Here is a 21994-nt window from a genome sequence, read left to right as displayed (position 1 = left end):
ATTCTTAGATTGTTGAACTATTTTCCAACACAGTCTTTCACAGAGTGGTGAACCTCTCCCCATCTTCACTGCTGAGAGACTCTGCCTCTCTGAAATGATATTTTTATACCCAATCATGTTACTGATCTGTTGCCATGGTAACCTCATTAGACGTCAGCTGTTCTATCAGGTGTTTCTTTTATCTTTTGTTGACTCTGTGCCAACTTTTTTGAGATGTGTTCCTGCCACTAAATTCAAAATGAGCAAATATTTTTCAGAAATTTATAAACTTTCTCAATTTCAACATTTGATGTGTTGTCTTTTGTCTATTTTCAATTAAATATGAGTTTATGTGATTTACAAATCATCACAGTTTTTTTTTCTTTTCGTTAATACAGAGTCCCAACCTTTTTAAAAAAGGAATGTAGAAAATGTGCCACAAATCAAAGACGTTAACCAGTCTGACTGTAAACTGCCTGGAGTCACATTTCCTACCAGGAAATTAGACACACACTGTGTGTGTGTGTGTGTGTGTGTGTGTGTGTGTGTGTGTGTGTGTGTGTGTGTGTGTGTGTGTGTGTGGTATATTCCTGGTATGAAGTTGTTCTCAGAGGTGAACTGGTTTGACAATCTTAACTAGAAAACAAAGAGTTGCTGAGAAGCAGTCTATTAAGAGCAACATATTTCCTGCCAGTTAAAAACACGTCACCTGCATGTTGAACTGAAAGTGTTTTCACAGCTTCAGATAAAACTCTATGTATTTATTGGGATTTTTTCCAACAGTTTTGTCAACATGAGTGGAATCCCTGACCTCCTGAACCCTGTCAAATGACCTTCACACTGACCAAACAAAACACAGAACTGAACATGTCACTTGTTTCAGGTGTTTCACTAACTGTTAAAAAAAACAATCTGTGAAACAGCAAAAAGTCGATTTCATCTTCAGTCAACAAATTCATTTGAATTTCATAAAGACTTTATCCAGAAATAATGAAAAGTGACACTTTGGACCTCAGGAGGAAGATTGATTGATTGATTGATTGATTGATTGATTGATTGATTGATTGATTGATTGATTGATTGATTGATTAAGAGGAATATGATTATCATGTAAAAATATACTCAAGATTAAATATCTGAGATGTATTGATTACCCTCATTCCCCTCAGTCTCTCTGTGATTAACAGTTTAATTTATTGGAGGATTTTGTGTCGCAGAGTTTTGTCTCCTCGGTAACTAAAACACATTTGAACACAATTAATTACTGAATTATACCTTTATTATATAATGACTCACATTCACACAGTCGTCTCAAACCTTGTTGGACAAGTTGGAATGACTTCGACTGGGTTTCAGAGCAGGTAGGAATCCACAGACTGGGGCTGACAGGAAACAGTTTTAATATGGGCAGGACCAAGAACAACACCAAGAACAACACCAAGAAAAGGACCAGGACCAGGACTAAGAACAAGAACAAGAACAAGAACAAGAACAAGAACAAGAACAAGAACAAGAACAAGAACAAGAACAAGGACAAGAACAAGGACAAGAACAAGAACAAGAACAAAAACAAGAACAGGACCAGGACCAGGACTTGGACCAAGAACAGGACCAAGAAAAGGACCAGGACCAGGACCAGGAACAAGATCCCGAACAATACCAGAACTGAGGACCAAGACACTGGTCATATTTCCATTTGATGAATTTTCATGAGTGTGTTGAGGAACATGTGACGGTCAGCGTGTTCTCATCACTCTGAGTCAGTGTGTGTGTTTTTTTTGCAGTATTTCCTCGTATGTCACATTCCGGGAAAAAACACTTCAACCTACCAAACCAGAAATTTTTCTTCTTCTTTGTTCCTCAAACACAAATAAACTGATCGACTTCCTACTGACGTTTCATTACTTTCTTTGTTGTTTTATTGTAGATGCACAGACAGCTGTTACAGATTGACGTTACAGATAGGTGTTACAGATATATGTTACAAACGGATGTTACAGACAGGTGTTACAGACAGATGTTACAGACGGACAGATGTTACAGACAGCCGTTACAGACAGACGTCGCTGACAGATGTTACAGACAGATAGATGTTACAGACAGATGTTACAGACAGATAGATGTTACAGACAGATGTTACCGACAGACAGATGTTACAGACAGACGTTACAGACAGATGTTACAGACAAAGGTTACAGACAGATGTTACAGACAGATAGATGTTACAGACAGACAGATGTTACAGACAGACAGATGTTACAGACAGACGTTACAGACAGATGTTACAGACAGATGTTACAGACAGATGTTACAGACAGACGTTACAGACAGATATATGTTACAGACAGATGTTACAAATGGACGTTGCAGACAGATGTTACCGACAGATAGATGTTACAGACAGATGTTACTAACAGACAGATGTCACAGACAGATGTTACAAGCAAAGGTTACAGACAGATGTTACAGACTCATAGATGTTACAGACAGATGTTACAGACAGACAGACAGATGTTACAGACTCAGATGTTACAGACAGACGTCACTGACAGATGTTACAGACAGATAGATGTTACAGACAGATAGATGTTACAGACAGATGTTACAGACAGATGTTACAGACAGACATTACAGACAGACGTCACTGACAGATGTCACAGACAGATGTTACAAGCAAAGGTTACAGACAGATGTTACAGACTCATAGATGTTACAGACAGATGTTACAGACAGATGTTACAGATGGACATTATCAACATTTACAGACAGATGTTACAGACAGATGTTCATTCTCTCTTATTTTCTAAAAATAAAACAAATTGAAACGAGAAACTTTCTTCAGAATTAGCTCTGAGTTCAACTGAGGACAGAAACAAAGAGAGAAAAGACCGAGATAAATCTGCCAGAGTGTGTGTGTCGGAGGGGAGTGATAAAATACGGCTGCATTTGGAGAGAGGAAGAGAAGGAGGAGGAGGAGGAGGAGGCTGAAGGTCTGTTTTGTTTTCTAACGGCTGTTGTTTCGTTTCTGCAGCAACAAACTTCAACCAAACAAATATGGTTCAACACACACACACACACACACACACACACACGCACACACACACACACACACACACACACACACACACACACACACACACACACACACACACACACACACACACACACACACACACACACACACACACACACACACACAGTATACCCTCCTTAATCTAATTTCAGTATCAACATAGAGAATGATGTTTCAGTTTATGTTTGTATTTTCTGATCAGTCAGATTGAACCAGTTCAGAGTCTGTTTGATTCAGGAATCAGGTCCAGTACTACAGAAACCTGCCACCCATCCAGGACTACAGGAACCGGCCACCCATCCAGGACTACAGGAACCTGCCCTCCATCCAGGACTACAGGAACCTGTCACCCATCCAGTACTACAGGAACCTGCCACCCATCCAGGACTACAGGAACCTGCCCTCCATCCAGGACTACAGAAACCTGCCACCCATCCAGTACTACAGGAACCTGCCCTCCATCCAGTACTACAGGAACCTGCCCTCCATCCAGGACTACAGGAACCTGCCACCCATCCAGGACTACAGGAACCTGCCCTCCATCCAGGACTACAGAAACCTGCCACCCATCCAGTACTACAGGAACCTGCCCTCCATCCAGGACTACAGGAACCTGCCCTCCATCCAGGACTACAGGAACCTGCTCTCCATCCAGGACTACAGGAACCTGCTCTCCATCCAGGACTACAGGAACCTGCCCTCCATCCAGGACTACAGGAACCTGCACTCCATCCAGGACTACAGGAACCTGCTCTCCATCCAGGACTACAGGAACCTGCCCTCCATCCAGGACTACAGAAACCTGCCACCCATCCAGTACTACAGGAACCTGCCCTCCATCCAGTACTACAGGAACCTGCCCTCCATCCAGGACTACAGGAACCTGCCCTTCATCCAGGACTACAGAAACCTGCCCTCCATCCAGGACTACAGAAACCTGCCACCCATACAGTACCCATCCAGGACTACAGAAACCTGCGCTCCATCCAGGACTACAGGAACCTGCGCTCCATCCAGGACTACAGGAACCTGCCCTCCATCCAGGACTACAGAAACCTGCCACCCATCCAGTACCCATCCAGTACTACAGAAACCTGCGCTCCATCCAGGACTACAGGAACCTGCGCTCCATCCAGGACTACAGAAACCTGCCCTCCATCCGGGACTACAGGAATCTGCCCCCCATCCGGGACTACAGAAACCTGCCCTCCATCCGGGACTACAGGAACCTGCCCTCCATCCGGGACGACAGAAACCTGCCCTCCATCCAGGACTACAGGAACCTGCCCTCCATCCCGGACTACAGGAACCCGCCCTCCATCCGGGACTACAGAAACCCGCCCTCCATCCGGGACTACAGAAACCTGCCCTCCATCCAGGACTACAGAAACCCGCCCTCCATCCGGGACTACAGAAACCTGCCCTCCATCCGGGACTACAGGAACATGCCCTCCATCCAGGATGTAGACACATCTAGAGTCAGTAAATGTCCCTCTGGACTTAACATGAATCAATTCATCTTCTCTCCTCTGGGAGGCGCTGCAGACCAGAACTATGTCTTAGCTTCCATCATGTGACTCAACAACCTGCTGGCCTGTTTGTTTTATATTAAAGTTCAGGTTGTAAACAACAACAACGTAAACACTGTATGATCTTCCAGCGATGTGACCGAAACTGACTCTCAAGATCTGGACTCTGTTACATGATAACTCCAGCTTTAACTCCGGGTTTTCAGGACTACGAAGTCCGTTCACTTTTTAGTGGGCTGTATCGCCATGGTAACTGATGCTGCCGACCTAACCTAGTCCTGATAACAGATAACAGAGAAGGTAAAAAAGCGCCACCTCCTGTCCAATCAGTGACATCAGTTATGGTAGAATATAAGACGTCTCTTGTGGAGGACAATGTTCAGAGACACACAGTCCTCTTTGTCTTTTTGAGATCTAGATTCATGTCATGGAGATTCTGTACTTTGATATCGTCCTACAGCAGAGATGGACAGACGCTGTAGACACTCAGAAGATGAGACACTTTTATTTCTTATTGTCTCCGTCTGAAGCAAGACAAACTGTCCAACACACCATGATACATCTTACCTGACCATGAATGTAGTGGACTGTAGTTCAGTCACATGTCCTGTGATTATGGACAGGTCAGTTATATCCTATGATGATGGACAGGTCAGTCACATGTCCTCTGATGATGTCATGCACGTAAGTGTGTACTGAGCATGTGCAGAAAGGTGCAGCTGATATCTGTGAGCTGTAGAAACCAGCTGCAGGAGAAACACTGGGCAGAAAGAGCTGAGGTCAGAGGTCAGGTGGAGTTCATGTTCAGTTTAACTTTATTAAAATAAGATAAAAGGAACAAACAGGAAGTGAACATCACGTTGTTTACATGTTTCAGTCACAAACTTTAGAATGAAAGTAAAAAACAGGAAACAGATAAACTGAGCAGGTTTAATACTCTGAGGTCTACTGGAGTCCTGGGGACAAAACCCGTCCACATATTAGGGGTCAAAACCCGTCCACATATCAGGGGTCAAAACCCATCCACATATCAAGGGCCGATGTGTATATAAGTATATAAAAGGCCAGAGTAGACAATCTATCAGTCAGCCTTTGAACTTAAAGAGTCACAAAACATTTGTATTTATTAAAATCACTTAAAAAAAAAAAAAAATTAAATACTCGCAGAAAGTAAATTTATTTTGTTTTAAAAATAATGTGCTGCCCCAATAAAGACCACCTGGATACCTGGACTCATTCTGGGCATCCAATCAGCTGACGAATGAGGTGACCAATCACATGACCAATCAGCTGACCAATCAGATGGCTCTGTGTCTGCAGACTTGAGTTTGAACCTGCTGCGTGTTTCAACTTGACCCTCCACATGTGTGTTCATACAGTACTGTACATTTGTGTTTGAATACATGATCACATGTGTTTGTATGTGTGTGTGTGTGTTGTCTGTGTGTGCATTGCGTGTTGCTGTTTTAGATCTGGCGCCGGTTGGTCCTGGATCGTCTCTTGGATGTTCGGCTCCTCACCAAAGCTTTTGGCTGAGGAATGATTGGCTGCGGCGGGAGGGCGGGGGTTTGAATGACATGGGCGGGGCTTTGCTGAATGTGCGCGGGGCTCTGTGGTTTAGCTAAACGTGAGCTGAACTTTTTCTTCCCTCCTTCATCAGAGTCGGCACTCTCGTCTTCTGCAAAAAACATTTTAAACAAAGGCAGACTTTTGTCAAACAGATGGAGGTGAACATTAATTTGACCTGCTCAGGTATTTCAAACATATGTGCCCGACAGAGATTTACTCAGTAAAGTCTTACACGTGTTTTGACTTTGCAATCATTGCAAATATGGTATTTATTCTTATTTTTGTGCATGTTATTCCTTTGTTCAACAGGGGAGACTCAAAGGAGGGCAGCAAATGTCTGCCTGAGAATTGCTGCTATGTGCAGATGTACCCATGTGACAGGTGTGTCAATAACTCGGCTGCAAATACAATGTATATATATATATATATATATATATATATATATATATATATATGAGTGTCACTATCGTCGACACTCAGCCAAGAAGAACTCTGAATGCCGAAAGGGTCAAACGTCAACATACTGACGTATAACAATGTTCAGTGTGTTTTTGTCTCACCATCGTCTTCCTCGACACTGTTTGCAGCAGCTACAGCTGGTTCTGAAATCAATCAATCAATCAATCAATCAATCAATCAATCAATCAACAAACAAAGATTTGATCAGATATTCGGAAGATAAAAAAACAGAGCAGGATGTACCAGATGCTGTCAGCTGATTGGCCGCTGGAGCTACAAAAAAATTTCAATTCAAATGAATGAATGGATCAATACAGAATGGATCAATACATTTAACATGATGACAGTTAAGTTTGATTGACTTAAAGTCTTAAAGAGACTGCAGTTCAGAGACAGAATGTTTTACATAGTGTTGACTGATTGTTTTACTCCTGACATAAAAACATCACAAGGATGTTAACACGGTTAAAAACTGGATATTTGTTGGAGGCATTCTTTAGATTTGTAACTTCTCAGACTTTAACCATTTGTTATTTAATCTACTTTGATCCTTTAAATATGCCAGTATTCCTCAGACCATGTTGAAAATCGCAGTGTTCTGTTACCAAATTTGCACTAATCCGAAGCCAACTCAACTGTTTACTGACTTACATAAGCAGGACACGAGAACACTGATATCTGATGCTGGATTCAAGAAATGTTGAAATGGTTAAAATGTGGAAGCTCCTCCCACTTCACATTTACATCTGAAGATTCAGGAGACTGTCTGAGAGAACGTAAACCTATCCTGTTAAAAATTCTGAGTTTTTAACTCTAAACAAAGATATTTTCAGGTAAAGATACAAAATCCACTTTAAAATACATTCAGCTTCATGTAAAATTCATTTTCAGATAGATGAAGTTTTCTGGTCTCAGACTATAAAATCAGAAAGTTGTTCTCACCTTCTGCTGTCTCTGAGCTGGAGCTGAGGGTGTCTGAAACATTAACACAAATCAACTGGTGAACAGGTGATTGATCGAACAGGTAAACAGTTGAACAAGTAAACAGTTGAACAGGTGAATGAATGAACAGGTAAACAGGTGAACAGGTGAACTAATGAACAGGTGAACAGGTAAACAGGTGAATGAGTGAACAGGTAAACAGGTGAACAGGTGAACTAATGAACAGGCGAACAGGTAAACAGGTGAATGATTGAACAGGTGAACAGGTAAAAATATGAACAAGTAAACAGAAGAACAGGTAAACAGGTGAACAGATAAACAAGTAAACAGGCAAACAGGTAAACAAGTAAAGAGGTGAACAGGTAAACAAGTAAACAGGTGAACAGGTAAACAGGTGAACAAGCAAATAGATGAACAGGTAAAGAGATGAACAGGTAAACAGGTAAACAAGTAAGCAGGTCAACAGTATAAACAGGTTAACAAATAAACAGGTGAACAGTATTTTTTCTCATGATATTGTGAATGTTGGAAAGATACTTTGTTTTACATGAAATATGTGAGCAGTAATTTGATGTTTAGATGATGTTCAGGTGGTTGTTGTCACCTGATATCATCATCATCACCATTTTCATCACGTTCCTACCTGATGATCCTCCTCCATAATTCAGGGATTCAAATATTTAGATAAATAGAAATGTAAAATTTTAAACATCGTCAGAATGGGAACATTTTCATTCGTGAATATTAGAGATTACTGATTAAAAAAACATACTATCCTGATTGAATAAACTGTTTGCATCAGACATGTTGACACGTGACCACAGGTCATGTAACTGGTGAGACTGCAACACATGACAAGTAGTTATGATATTTTTAGCACATGTCAGTTAAGTATTACTAACCACTGCTGTATAATTTAGTAAAAGTTTTAATTGGAATATTTACCATTTCCTGCAAATAACAAGTAGGAAAGTAACTTTTGATGACAGCTTCAATCTTGTATTAATGCACACAGTGCTATTATTTTAATACTGCCTGCTGTCCTGCTGTGGACAAACCAGCTTATACTTGTGGTTGTACTTAAAGGACACCACATGATGTTAATGACTGAATATTTAGCACAGGCTCTGAACAGTTGGAGGCTAACATGTGAATAAGCTAAAGAACAAGAAGAGAAATAGGAGAAGTTGAATCTGCAGATATTGAACACAGTGAGACACCTTCATTAATTTTAATGCTCCATCTGTTAAACATCTATGATGCATTTCACGTTTATAAATGTCTGATATTTTGTAATTCACAACCTGAACCGTCAGGACCCGATCGATTGGTATCAGATTATTTAATTGTGAGGTGTTGGTGTGAGGGTTAGGGCCCGAATCGCTGAATGTGAGAAGGTCTCTGACAGGAGGAGACATGGTTCTTCCTGTTGCCACAGTGTTTTTAGACAGTGCTTCTAATACACATTCTGGATGTGTTCAAGTCTAATGAAAATAACGGAGAGGTTGTAAGCGGCGGTCTTACCGGGCTGATCAGGAGAGACAGCGTTCATGCTCTCTGAAAAAACAACAACAGTTCAGTCAGAATATCTGGTGTTAAACAGTAACTGATGTTCACAATCAGGCCTGCAGGTGGCGCCGCTGATCTCATCCTGCTTGTCTCTGGTATGTTAATGAACCGTCTCTGTAACCTACATGTGGAAGAAACAGTAAACTGAGTGTTGACTCTGGGTGTCAATTGCTGGGTTTGTTTATACAGGAAGTCTTTGTTAGTTTAACTGAAGATTGTTACTTTATATTGATGATAAATATTCAGTTTTATTTTTTACACCTGTAGCGAGCCAGTATGAACATATAAAACTGCCCTTTATTTTAATGCAGATTCACTGATATGCAGATGATACAACTGTTTATCTGCGTGACTGATCTCATCACCTGTCTTACTGATACTCTTCATTACTGAGTTGAAAACTGAATCCAGAAAATGTCAGACAACATTCAGACACAGATTACACATGTGGCTGAAAACATCTGTACTCATGTTCTTATTACAAGCTGCTAAAGTTTTAAAAACATCTACACCTGAACACTTTAACACAGACAGTTTGTGGCTCACCTGTAGGGGCTTCATCAGATGTTGAATCTTTATCTGACAGAGACAGGTAAGACAGACAGGTAAGACAGACAGGTGAGGCAGAGACAGGTGAGACAGAAAGGTGAGACAGAGACAGGTTAACCAGGCAGGTGAGACAGACACAGGTGAGACAGACAGGTGAGACAGAGACAGTTGACACAGAGACAGGTGGGGCAGAGACAGATGGGGCAGAGGCAGGTTAACCAGACAGGTGAGACAGACAGGTGATTTACCTGTCGAAATGGCTTGTATTCCAGCATCTGCAAACAGAAAACAGTTTTGTTACATTCCAAAACAGTCAGAGATGTTTTCATCAGATTATCAATGAGAACAGATGTTGATGAGGTCGTCCATCAGGATAGATGTTGATGAGTTTGTTCAGATGTTATTCAGATGGGTTCTTACCGTTGGAGTCAAGGTCTCCTTCCACCAGGACGACGAACAGAGAGAACAGAAGAACAACGTTCCTACAACACAAACATACGTTTCAGTCTGGGGACCTTTGTGGCCCCTCAGGGCCCTCGTACAGAATTTAAATCTGATTTTCTTCATGAAGACAAATTTTCATATGAATTTCAGATTCATGAAAAATATTTTACCACAGAAATCTGCTGGCCTTTGGCCTCCAAACCTTGACCCTGAGTTAGCGAACACAGATTGAGTTGTGTAACACCAACGCACAATAACACACGTAGTAACACACACACTAACACACACTGACACACACTAGGACACTAACACACACTTAACACACACTAACACACACTAAAACACAAACTAACACACACTAACACACAAACTAACACACACAAACTAACACACTAACACACAAACTAATACACACTAATACAAACTAACACACTAACACACACTAACACACACACTAACACACAAACTAACACACACAAACTAACACACTAACACACACTAACATACACTAACACTAACACACACACTAACACACAAACTAACACACACTAACACATACACTAACACTAACACACAAACTAACACACACATTGACACACACTAGCACACTAACACACGCTAACACACACTAACACACTAACATGCACACTAACACACACACTAACGCACACTAATACACACTAAAACACAAACTAACACACTAACACACAAACTAATACACACTAATACAAACTAACACACACTAACACACACATTAACACACACTAACACACAAACTAACACACACTAACACACAAACTAACACACTAACACACACACTAACACACACTAACACACAAACAAACACACACTAACACATACACTAACACTAACACACGCACTAACACACACTAACACACAAACTAACACACACTAACACATATACTAACACCAACACACAAACTAACACACACTAACACACTAACACACGCACTAACACACACTAACACACACCAACACACAAACTAACACACACTAACACACTAACACACGCACTAACACACACTAACACACACTAACACACAAACTAACACACACTAACACATATACTAACACCAACACACAAACTAACACACACTAACACACTAACACACACACTAACACACACTAAAACACTAACACACACACTAACACACACTAACACACACTAACACACAAACTAACACACACACTAACTCCAAATTAAAATTGTGACTCTGAAACTGAAAACGTCACAAAGATAAAAAGCATTTTTCACTGTTTCTGTTTTTCTTTTTTTGTATCTTTGTGAGACGATGAAACGACGAGAACGAACGTACCTGGTGAGCATGATGCTGTGAGGTCAGACAGATCCCTGATCAGTACGACAGGTAGGCAGACAGGTGAACACTCAGGTAGGCAGACAGGTGAGCGTTACAGGACGTCGGTGTCGCTCTGCAGGACTCGTTGGATCTGAGCGTCTGGCGGCGGTTTATATATCTGCCTAAATGTCACCAAGACAGAGGACGGACCACAGTGTGTGTGTGTGTGTGTGGGTGTGAGTGTATCTGCTGATGTTTGTGCGTGTGAGTGTGTATCTGCTGATGTGTGTGTGTGTGTGTGAGTGTGTATCTGCTGGTATGTGTGCGTGTGAGTGTGTATCTGCTGATGTGTGTGTGGTGAGAGTGTGTATATGCTGATGTGTGTGAGTGTGTATCTGCTGATGTGTGTGTGTGTGTGTGTGTGTGTGTGTGTGTGTGTGTGTGTGTGTGTGTGTGTGTGTGTGTGTGTGTGTGTGTGTGTGTGTGTGTGTGTGTGTGTGTGTGTGTGTGTGTGTGTGTGTGTGTGTGTGTGTGTGTGTGTGTGTGTGTGTGTGTGTGTGTGTGTGTGTGTGTGTGTGTGTGTGTGTGTGTGTGTGTGTGTGTGAGTTTCAGATTTCTGTTCATGTTCCTGACGAGAAGGTGAAGAAGACTCCCGCATGGGTTAGTTTTTCTGGATCTGTGAGGACCCCGAACATGAATTCTGAATCTGAACCCAGGCAGACCTGCTGACACTAGAGAGGAGTAAACTTTATTTATTTTACTCTATTTATTTAAATCAGAAATTCAAATCATATTTAACACATCGTTTGTTGATGTCTCAAACTTCCATCTGCATTTTCATTCTTGTGTGAAAAAGTTTATTGTGTCACCAAAAAGATGTGAAAAACTTGAAAAAAGAATTTCTGATTCTCAGAACTTTAGTCATTCTGACTATACATGTAATATATATAAATAATTTAGTCATTCTGACTATATATATAATATATATATAAATACTTTAATCATTCTGACTCTTATATATATATATATATATATATATATATATATATATATATATATATATATATATATATATACTCAAATACATAATATATATAAATAAAGAAACGTCCTGATTGAAACACAAAGTGGTCCTCACAACAGCAGCAACACAACGCAACAACACACACTCTACCGGCTTTGTGCAATTTAATGACGTCCTCATAGTTCAGGGAATCCCCCTGTAACACACACACACACACACACACACACACACACACACACACACACACACACACACACACACACACACACACACACACACACACACACACACACATTAGCAGCCGGTTGAGTTTCAATCAGATCCTCTGATTGAACCTGGAGAACAATCAGAGCAGAACAATGAAGCTTCACTTGGAACCTGATCTACTACAGACCTGATCCACTACAGACCTGATCTACTACAGACCTGATCCACTACAGACCTGATCCACTACAGACCTGATCTACTACAGACCTGATCTACTACAGACCTGAACCAGTTTCGAAGAACTGAGTCATATGTGTGATGAAGACTTAAAATGGTTGCATTTACCAAAATAAAAGCCCACCTGTGTGTGGTGCTTACAGGTGTGTGTCCTGACCTTTGACCCTGCGTGCCGTTCAGTTCTCTGATTGGTGGGACATGTTTAAACTGTTATGACAGTTTCATAAATTTTTTGATGAAGTATAACAACATCTTGAGTTTGTCTTCCATGTCCTGATTGATAAATTAGTAATGGATAGGTTAGTTTCACCATCCTGTTGCTATGGTTACCTACAGCTTTGTAAACTTCATTATCCTTGTCATCCATGTTTACTAGTTTACCCTTGGGAGCCAATCAGAGAGCACGGTTTCCCTCGGTTATGAATGTTTTAATAATAATTAATTCGTTTTATTTTGTCTGAATAAAAACTGACAATAGAAACAATAGACACACACACACACACACATTTAACAGGTGTTTGCGTGTGTGTTTGCTGCTTTAACGGAAAAGCAGGTAAAATGGCTCCTGTCCCTGGAGAACAACCCCCCACCTCCCGCACCCACCTCCACCTACACACACACACACAGACACACACACACACACACACACACACACAGTGATAATGTTTGTCGGCGGGTCTGAGGGTGCGCGGGGTGTGTGTGTGTGTGTGTGTGTGTGTGTGTGTGTGTGTGGGGGGGGGGCAGAGCAGTGGTGGTGGGTGGGGCGAGTGTGGTATTTGGGTCTGAAAGGCTCTTCTGTCTGAAACGTCTTTTTGTAAACGGAGAGTCGACTGAACGGCTGAAGAAGCTTTTTAAAGCAGCGCTGCTTTGAAACACTGTAAGGTCAGATTTACATGTTTATAGAGCTTCCATCCATTAATCCATCCCTCCGTCCTTTCATCTGTCCCTCTGTCCTTTCATCCGTCCCTCCATCCTTTTATCCGTCCCTCCATCCTTTTATCCGTCCCTCCGTCCTTTCATCCGTCCCTCTGTCCTCTGTCTGTCGCAGTGCGTCCCACAGGAGGACGGACAGCCCTGAGTGTACCACAGTGTGTATCTGCGTACCACAGTGTGTATCTGCGTACCACAGTGTGTATCTGTGTGTACCACAGTGTGTATCTGTGCGTACCACAGTGTGTACCAGAGTGTGTAACATCACAGTAACCAATGGTGTGAACAGTTAGTGTTGATAAGACTAACCTGTCAGGTGTGTCACACATATCAGCAGCAGGTAACATTTCCAGCTGTGCTGCACCAGTCAACATTACTTCAGAACTGTTTTACACAATATAATGAACGTCTTAACAGAAGTGATGATGAAGATGCGGTGTCCCACGTTCACCTACAGTGACCTCCAAGCTGAAGAGTATCACATGGAGATCAGAAACCAAATGTACCTGACGTTTGACTTTAAGGAGAACCGAGAGAACCCAAACAGAACCAGAGGACACAGATACACCGACCAGCGCTGCAGGTATTAAAATGAATTGAGCTCTGTGTGTGGTGGACTTGGTCACTCTGACTGAGGCAGGTAAACTCCCACCTGATGTGTCACGTGACAGAAACACAACGACCTTGTAAGGACGTGTCCTCTGAGATGTCGGTCTCTTTTCATTAAAGTCAAGAATTCAGACTGTTATTACTTTTCTTGACTCGTGCTAACTGATCTTTAAAGTTGAGCTGGAAGACGGTGAGCTGGAGCGTCGGCCAACTCAGGAATACGTCTGGTCTCTCAGATGGCCATCAGCAGGATGAATTACAGACATACCAGACAGGATCACTGCATGAAAGTGATCCGGGATCATCTGATGGGGAAGCCCACTGTGTCTGTCGGCATCAACTCATCCAGTCCAAACACCAACAGATCAGGTGAGAGGGTTCTGGTGAGACTTTAATCAAGCTGCTGAGAGGTCAGCTCGGACCTTCACACAAACATCTTGTTCCTGCAGGTCAAATGTGAACCGACGATCCCCATCGCAGACTGTCCGTTTCATGTGGGGATGTGTTTGAAAGTTTCACGGTGACTCACTGAGGACATGATGTTTGATCCTGGAGTGCGTTTTAGTGCTTTCTGCCTCAGTCTTCGTGGTTCTTCCTCTTCAGCATCAACATTTGTAGATCTGAACCGACCACGACTCTAAACCACATCTGAGGTTTGAAATTGTGATGATATCTGAAGTGTTGGTGTCAGTCTTTGTGTGTCCTTGTGGCCGTGCAGAGCAAAAACACAACATGGATAAAAACTGAATGCTGTGAAAGCAGAACTACAGTTTCTTTAAATGTACTTTTAAATTGAATAACGGAAATCCCACAGACTGAAAATAAAACTGTTTGTAGTGTCCGGGTGTGAAGTGAAGCCTTGAAATGCAGTACCATCGAGGGCCACTAAGGGCTGGCTCCAACACACTCCCATTCCAAACCATCAAAACAGAGATAGTAACGACTGAAAAATCAGACAGGAGGCTTGAAAACACAAACCAGCAACTGTTAGCGGTCAGGAAGAACTGAGACTGTGAGGTGCTCTGTTATTAGCCATTTATTAGAATTTTGAATGAGCTGTAATATAAAACAAAATATAATGTTAAATTAGGGCGAATGTTTGAGTTTAAATGAAAAGCTGCTCTATTTTGAGCTCCAACTATCTTCATGTTCCTCCTGTTTACATCGAGCAGTATGGCAGCCTCCGTGGGACAAACCTTTCAATCACCACAGAGTGAAGCAGAACCAGCTCCACATTTGAATCCAAACAAAGCCTTTCACAAGATGACTACAATTCATATTTAACAGTTTGAGGTTTTCTTTATCTGAAGGAGAAAATAGAAGAAAACAAACACAACATGATCAAATATTTTGACATTCACTGCTGGATTAATATGAAAGTACAGGAAAGTTTAAACATCAATTTCTGTCTGAACACCTGAAGAGAGGATTCACAGCTCCACCTGCTGCACGCTCACGGTCACTACACCAACATGTCGGTACACCACAATACAGTACAATACCCTGACAACAATGTAAACACATTATAGACACTGTTATAACCTTGTCAACAATGTACTATAACCTGTTAAACAATAAACACACTGTACACACTAAATAAGAATCCATTATCTACACCCTCTTTATCCTGAACAGGGTTTTTGTAGAACCACCAGTTAACCTGAGGTTCATGTTTCTGGATGGTGGGAGGAAGCTGGAGAACCGAGAGAACCCACGCAGGCACACGGAGAACCTGCAGACTCACACAGGAAGGCCGGGATTCGAACCCGGAACCTTTTCACTGTGATGCGACCATGAAAACCACCGAACCGCTGTGACGCCCCACTATAAATAATAAACACACTGTAAACATCGTCACAATATGCCTCATCGTGTCTGATACACGTTCAAATGAACACGAATTATAATACTAATAGATTCCTTAATGGAGTTTGGTGTCACAGATGAAGTAATAGAATATCAATAAGCGTTCTCCTTTCTGATACGTCTTTTTTTTACCACACTTCTATATAAAACGTGTTTTTAGTGTCTGTTTACATCGTCGGTGTTATCATGGATGGGACGCAGGAATATGACGCATGCTCACCCGGAAGCTGCTCGAGTGCACGCGTCTATCTGCAGAGCATCGTGAGTATTGTTCTGCTTGTTGACTTTTAACATGTTTAAACGATAACGGAGAGTTCAATCGTTTGTTTTACTGTCAGCTGACAGTTTGAATCCTGTCGGTGGCTGCGGCTGGTTCCAGTTGATCTCAGACTGAAGACACCGGTGTTTCAATGAACTTACGGTGCTGTTAGCTGTTAGCTGTTAGCCTCCTAACACATAGGAGCAGGTTTGTGTTGCTCCTGATGCGTCAGCTAAAGTTAGCTTTGTATCGCGACTTAAAATCAGTTAAATCTAACTTCCTGTTTAAACTCTGTTAATCTAATGCAGTGGAAAACAAAACCCTTCAGTTCAGTTTACTTATCCCCGAGAGACATTTTGAAGATACAGGTAAACACTACAACTAATATGTCACGTGACATGATTTAAAAATATGGAAATGTAAAGATCAAAGAAACAGCCAATTATAAACAAGAGAAGCAGCAATGTCACTAGTTAGCATTTAACTTAAACCTGCACTGTCTCCTCCTCTGTCTCATGTCTCCTCCTGTCTCCTTCTGTGTCTCATGTCTCCTCCTCTGTCTCCTCCTCTGTCTCATGTCTCCTCCTCTGTCTCCTTCTGTGTCTCCTTCTGTGTCTCCTCCTCTGTCTCCTTCTGTGTCTCCTGTCTCCTCCTCTGTTTGTCTCTGTCTCCAGCGTGGACGATGGAGCGTCCATCTGCTGAGACGGAGTCGGTGAAGGAGGGAGGAGAGCTGAGAGGAGAAGTGAAGGAGGGACGAGGACAGCTGGGACAAAAGGCAGGGATGAAGAGGAGACATGAGGAAGAGGACGATGAAGAGCAGATGTCACGCACCAAGAAGCTGGTACATGTATTGATTGACAGTTTGTTATTGATTGACAGTTTTTTTAAAATCATGTAACAGTTTGTTTGGACCAGCTGTGACATCAGCATGCATGTAGGATGTATGTTATTGTTGACGTGTTATTGTTGACATGTTAATGATGACGTGTTATTGATGACGTGTTATTGATCTGTCAGAGCATCGATCACAGTGTGAAGGTGGCGACTCACTACAACCGGCTGCAGGAAGTTGGTCTGGCGGCTCGAAGTCGAAGCAGAATCTTCTTCATGAGGAACTTTAACAACTGGCTCAAGAGTGTTATGATCGGTATTTAATCAATACTGTTTATCAATGCACTGATCCTAAGTGTGTTCATTTGTATCCAAGTATTACATCTGATCAATCAGTATGTTGGTTCTAACCATCATTACCTGCTGATCAGGTGATGCGTAACCATGGTGACCCAGTAATTGAGCTGCACTGATCAGCTGTCAGACATACATTAAAGACTTTAAAGTTGATCAGCTTCTTTGATGTACAGGGGAGATTTTGGAGAAGGTGCGGGGGGCGGGGCCTCAGCCGGTGTCCGTGTTGGACCTTGGCTGTGGAAAAGGAGGAGACCTACTGAAGTGGAGGAGAGGAGGGATCAATCACCTGGTCTGTGCAGGTAACTAATGGTTCTAATGTTACCATCACATTTCTCCAGGCTCCAACTGTAACTAGTCCTCAAACCTCTGCAACTAGTCCTCAAACCCTAACCCACATTTTTTCAGCCTAAAAAACGGCTATTTTAACAACCTCAGACTTTTTATGTTGGGAGTCTATGGAGCCCAGACGGTTTACCCTAGCCATCACTGGTTAGTGCCTAAATTCAACCAGTTAAGCCAAATCTATGGCCCTGGTTGCTGGTCCGGATCCGGGTCCTGGTCCCGGGGCCTCCTGAGTTGACCCGGTTTCTCTCTGTGCCTCCAGACATCGCTGGTGTGTCCGTGGAGCAGTGCCAGAGTCGTTATGAAGAGATGAAGAAAAAGAGTCACTTCAACGACAGAATGTTCGAGGCTCAGTTCATCACGGCCGACTGCTCCAAGGTAGAACTGCACCAACTAGATCTGTTCTCCTCACTGTAGAGTCACAGAACACATGTTCTATGATCAAAGTAAAACAACCACGCTGACTTCTGATTGTACATGACCTATGACCTCTCTGTGCAGGAGGTTCTGTCAGAGAAGCTGGACGACCCCGAGCTGATGTTTGACATCTGCAGCTGTCAGTTTGTGTATCATTACTCGTTTGAGAGTGAGCAGAAGGCCGACATGATGCTGAGGAACGCCTGTGAACGCCTCAAACCAGGAGGCTTCTTCATCGGGACGACGCCCGACGCCTTCGAACTCGTGTAAGAACTCACTTGTTCACAACCTGTCTTCATCACGGAGACGTCTGATTGTTTCATAAACATAAACCTCTCCTCTCCTCTCCTCTCCTCTCCTCTCCTCTCCTCTCCTCTCCTCTCCTCTCCTCTCCTCTCCTCTCCTCTCCTCTCCTCTCCTCTCCTCTCCTCTCTCCTCCCCCCCTCTCCTCCTCCTCCTCCTCCTCCTCCTCCTCAGTAAACGTGTGGAGCAGTCCTCCTCCCTGTCCTTCGGTAACGATGTGTTCAGCGTGTCCTTCGAGTCCAAAGGTTTCTATCCTGTGTTCGGGTGTCAGTATCATTTCAGTCTGGAGGACGTCGTCAATGTTCCAGAGTTCCTCGTCTACTTTCCTCTGTTTGAACAGTAAGATTCATTTTTATATTCAACCAATAAGTGACACGAGTTTCTGAGGAAAACCGTTCAGTTCAGTGGAAACATGTCTGAAGACCAGAGACTGAAGTCTGAACCTGAAGTTCTCTACAGAGTCTCTAGTGTCTCTACTGTGTCTCTACAGTGTCTCTACAGAGTCTCTACTGTGTCTCTACAGTGTCTCTACAGAGTCTCTACAGAGTCTCTACAGAGTCTCTACAGAGTTTCTAGTGTCTCTACTGTGTCTCTACAGTGTCTCTACTGTGTCTCTACAGTGTCTCTACAGAGTCTCTACTGTGTCTCTACAGAGTCTCTACTTTGTCTCTACAGAGTCTCTAGTGTCTCTACTGTGTCTCTACAGTGTCTCTACAGAGTCTCTACTGTGTCTCTACAGTGTCTCTACAGAGTCTCTACAGAGTCTCTACAGAGTCTCTACAGAGTTTCTAGTGTCTCTACTGTGTCTCTACAGTGTCTCTACTGTGTCTCTACAGTGTCTCTACAGAGTCTCTACTGTGTCTCTACAGAGTCTCTACTTTGTCTCTACTGTGTCTCTAGTGTCTCTACAGAGTCTCTACAGAGTCTCTACAGAGTCTCTACTGTGTCTCTACAGAGTCTCTACTGTGTCTCTACAGTGTCTCTACTGTGTCTCTACAGTGTCTCTACTGTGTCTCTACAGTGTCTCTACTGTGTCTCTACAGTGTCTCTACTGTGTCTCTACAGTGTCTCTACAGAGTCTCTACAGTGTCTCTACAGAGTCTCTACTGTGTCTCTACAGAGTCTCTAGTGTCTCTACAGAGTCTCTACTGTGTCTCTACAGAGTCTCTACAGTGTCTCTACAGAGTCTCTAGTGTCTCTACTGTGTCTCATCAGCCTAGCGAAGCGCTACAACATGCGTCTGGTGCTGAAGCAGCGTTTCTGTGAGTTCTTTGAGGAGAAAGTGAAGAAGGATCATCATCGCAGCCTGATGATGAAGATGACTGCTTTGGAGGTAAAACTACCAACTCAATGTTTATTGATGAGGGGAAATCAGTTGGACACTCGCTGTGTTTGTGAAGTTCAGTATGTAATTAACATGCAGTTAGCGTGTAGATGACGATGCAGTAAACATGCACTTCCTGTCGTGTTTCAGCTGTTTCCCTGTGAGGATGAAGAGCGACAGGCTTCAGACAGCATAGAGTACTGCCATGCCAAAGAGTACTGTGGCAGAGCTGGAGTTAAACTCCCAGTGGTGAGTTTGCCAACAGCACGCAGCTTCAATGTGCTTCCTCCTGATTGGTGGGTTTGGTCTAACCACGTTGTCTCTCTGCAGGGAACTCTGAGCAGATCTGAGTGGGAGGCTGCCAGTAAGTTCCTGTGTTCATCAGCTGGTTGTCATGGTGATGGGACTGTTTTCAGCTACAGTAAACCAGTTCCTGTGTTGGTTGATGGGTTTCCATGGTTACACAGTCAACTGAAAGTGTCCACATGATGTATTTACACTCCTTCAAGATCTTCACAGTCTGCAGCTGTTTTCTGTTTTCTACCTGTTGTTTTTCTATTATTACTTTAATGAGAATGACAATATTAAGATGGAAAAGTTATTTATATTTTGGAAGCAGTTGGATCTGTAAGTGTTCGTAAAGCCATCAACCAATCAGATTGTGAGGAAATGGAACATGTGACATCAAAGCTCCTATTGTGGACTGTAACTCTTAGTCTGCAGAAACCAACAGAAAGTTTGTGTTAATAAAACAGCGTACACAACATGACGGACAGCTATCCGATTATACATCTATTTCAGTTTCACATCAACAAGGAAATGTAGGTCAACAACACTTGTGTCCATTATTAACATGAATCTCTTCATGTCTTTTTATTGCAGGTATCTACTTGGTGTTTGTCTTCCAGAAGATGTCCTGACGCTACCAACGATCTCTTGGTTTAGTGAACTCACCTGATGCTCATCATCTCACCTGTTCAGCTTGTGTACAGTGATTCTTTTGTCTGTTAATGTCCTTTTTGATAAAGTGAAGTGCTCCGTCTGATGTAGTAATAAATGAAAAGTACAAAAGCTCTCATCTTTTATTTATTTACCTACCGAGAACAATGAAACACTTGTATCTCCAACATTGAAAAAAATAAACCCTCTTAAGTCAATAATGGGTTAGGATAGGTGAACTGAACATCACCCTTTCTACAGCTAACTATGGTTGCACATGGCTTTAGCATAACCTGCTTTCCAACCCTGTGATTATGTAATGCTTAATAAGAGTTACTATAGAATTAGTGTTAGCATTGGGCTAGCGACCTTTATGCAGATTAATTTTGACCTAAACATACCTGATACATAAATACATACTTAAAAACACAAGTATTTATCACTCGTACATATTTACTGGTTTGTGAATGCACACATTTAAGATCAACACAGTGAAACTGTAGTAACAACCCCCCCTCCTCCTCCTCCTCCTCCTCCTCCTGCTATGATTGGTAGATTGATTCAGTCGGTATAATAAGATCTCTCCTGAAAACATGAAAACTGTCAACGTTGTTATTCTCTTGTTTTTTCATTGTCTGTGTGTCTGTCTGTCTGTCTGTCTGTCTGTGTGTCTGTCTGTCTGTCTGTCTGTCTGCTCATGTCTTTGGCTGCTAGCTTGTTGAGCAACACTGTAAACTCTTCACTGACATCACTGAGTAAGTCACACGTGCTGTGATTATAAGATGATAGACATCATTAATAACATTATTAACAGTGTTAAGATTTCTCTATTTGTTCATTACTGAGAGGTTGAACTGTTGGTTGTAGAAGTGCTAACGAGGTGAGAAAAAGTTATCAATGTTTGATATTTGTAAAAC

The 21994-nt window shown here is 42.3% G+C and overlaps 2 protein-coding genes across 4 annotated transcripts; one reads left to right on the top strand and one right to left on the bottom strand.

The window, feature by feature from the left end:
* Positions 1-5378: 5378 nt before the first annotated feature.
* On the bottom strand, positions 5379-11564 carry LOC138614509 (GRB10-interacting GYF protein 2). Of its 2 annotated transcripts, XM_069687998.1 has the most exons (9): positions 11451-11564; positions 10090-10151; positions 9918-9944; positions 9667-9699; positions 9076-9108; positions 7552-7584; positions 6853-6882; positions 6711-6752; positions 5379-6259 (listed from the first exon to the last, which is right to left on the bottom strand). In XM_069687998.1, the coding sequence occupies exons 1-9, from the start codon at positions 11459-11461 to the stop codon at positions 6048-6050; spliced, it is 483 nt and encodes a 160-aa protein (XP_069544099.1). In that variant the 5' UTR covers positions 11462-11564; the 3' UTR covers positions 5379-6047. The 2 variants fall into 2 exon arrangements, with proteins under 2 accessions (XP_069544099.1, XP_069544100.1); XM_069687999.1 differs by lacking the exon at positions 6853-6882.
* A 4861-nt stretch (positions 11565-16425) lies between these two features.
* Positions 16426-21212, top strand: rnmt (RNA (guanine-7-) methyltransferase). 2 transcript variants are annotated; one of them, XM_069687996.1, is made up of 11 exons: positions 16430-16566; positions 17239-17405; positions 17582-17711; positions 17926-18051; positions 18357-18472; positions 18596-18777; positions 18989-19153; positions 20030-20147; positions 20289-20387; positions 20469-20502; positions 21021-21212. In XM_069687996.1, exons 1-11 carry the CDS (start codon positions 16518-16520, stop codon positions 21056-21058), a joined length of 1224 nt encoding a protein of 407 aa, XP_069544097.1. In that variant the 5' UTR covers positions 16430-16517; the 3' UTR covers positions 21059-21212. The 2 variants fall into 2 exon arrangements, 1 of the variants encoding a protein (XP_069544097.1); XR_011310292.1 differs by lacking the exons at positions 20469-20502; positions 21021-21212 and having other exon boundaries at positions 16426-16566; positions 19999-20147; positions 20289-20375.
* Positions 21213-21994: the final 782 nt, after the last annotated feature.

The sequence above is a fragment of the Brachyistius frenatus genome, unplaced genomic scaffold (genome assembly GCF_029030835.1).
Source record: "Brachyistius frenatus isolate BFR_SWC_R1_liver_20210118 unplaced genomic scaffold, ASM2903083v1 Contig_513, whole genome shotgun sequence".
NCBI classification, from domain to species: domain Eukaryota; kingdom Metazoa; phylum Chordata; class Actinopteri; family Embiotocidae; genus Brachyistius; species Brachyistius frenatus.
Note: the sequence above shows the minus strand (reverse complement) of the source record. Positions and strands in the feature narration are given on the sequence as shown.

Bases quoted from the DNA above. Each gene is read 5' to 3' on its own strand.
- LOC138614509 (XM_069687998.1), bottom strand. The intron at 6,753-6,852 runs GTACATCCTGCT...GATTGATTTCAG, and splicing joins CAATCAGCTGACAGCATCTG to AACCAGCTGTAGCTGCTGCA. The intron at 6,260-6,710 runs GTGAGACAAAAA...TGTTTTTTGCAG, and splicing joins CAGTGTCGAGGAAGACGATG to AAGACGAGAGTGCCGACTCT.
- rnmt (XM_069687996.1), top strand. From the start codon at position 16,518: ATGCTCACCCGGAAGCTGCTCGAGTGCACGCGTCTATCTGCAGAGCAT. The intron at 17,712-17,925 runs GTATTTAATCAA...TTTGATGTACAG, and splicing joins GCTCAAGAGTGTTATGATCG to GGGAGATTTTGGAGAAGGTG. The intron at 19,154-20,029 runs GTAAGATTCATT...GTGTCTCATCAG, and splicing joins TACTTTCCTCTGTTTGAACA to CCTAGCGAAGCGCTACAACA.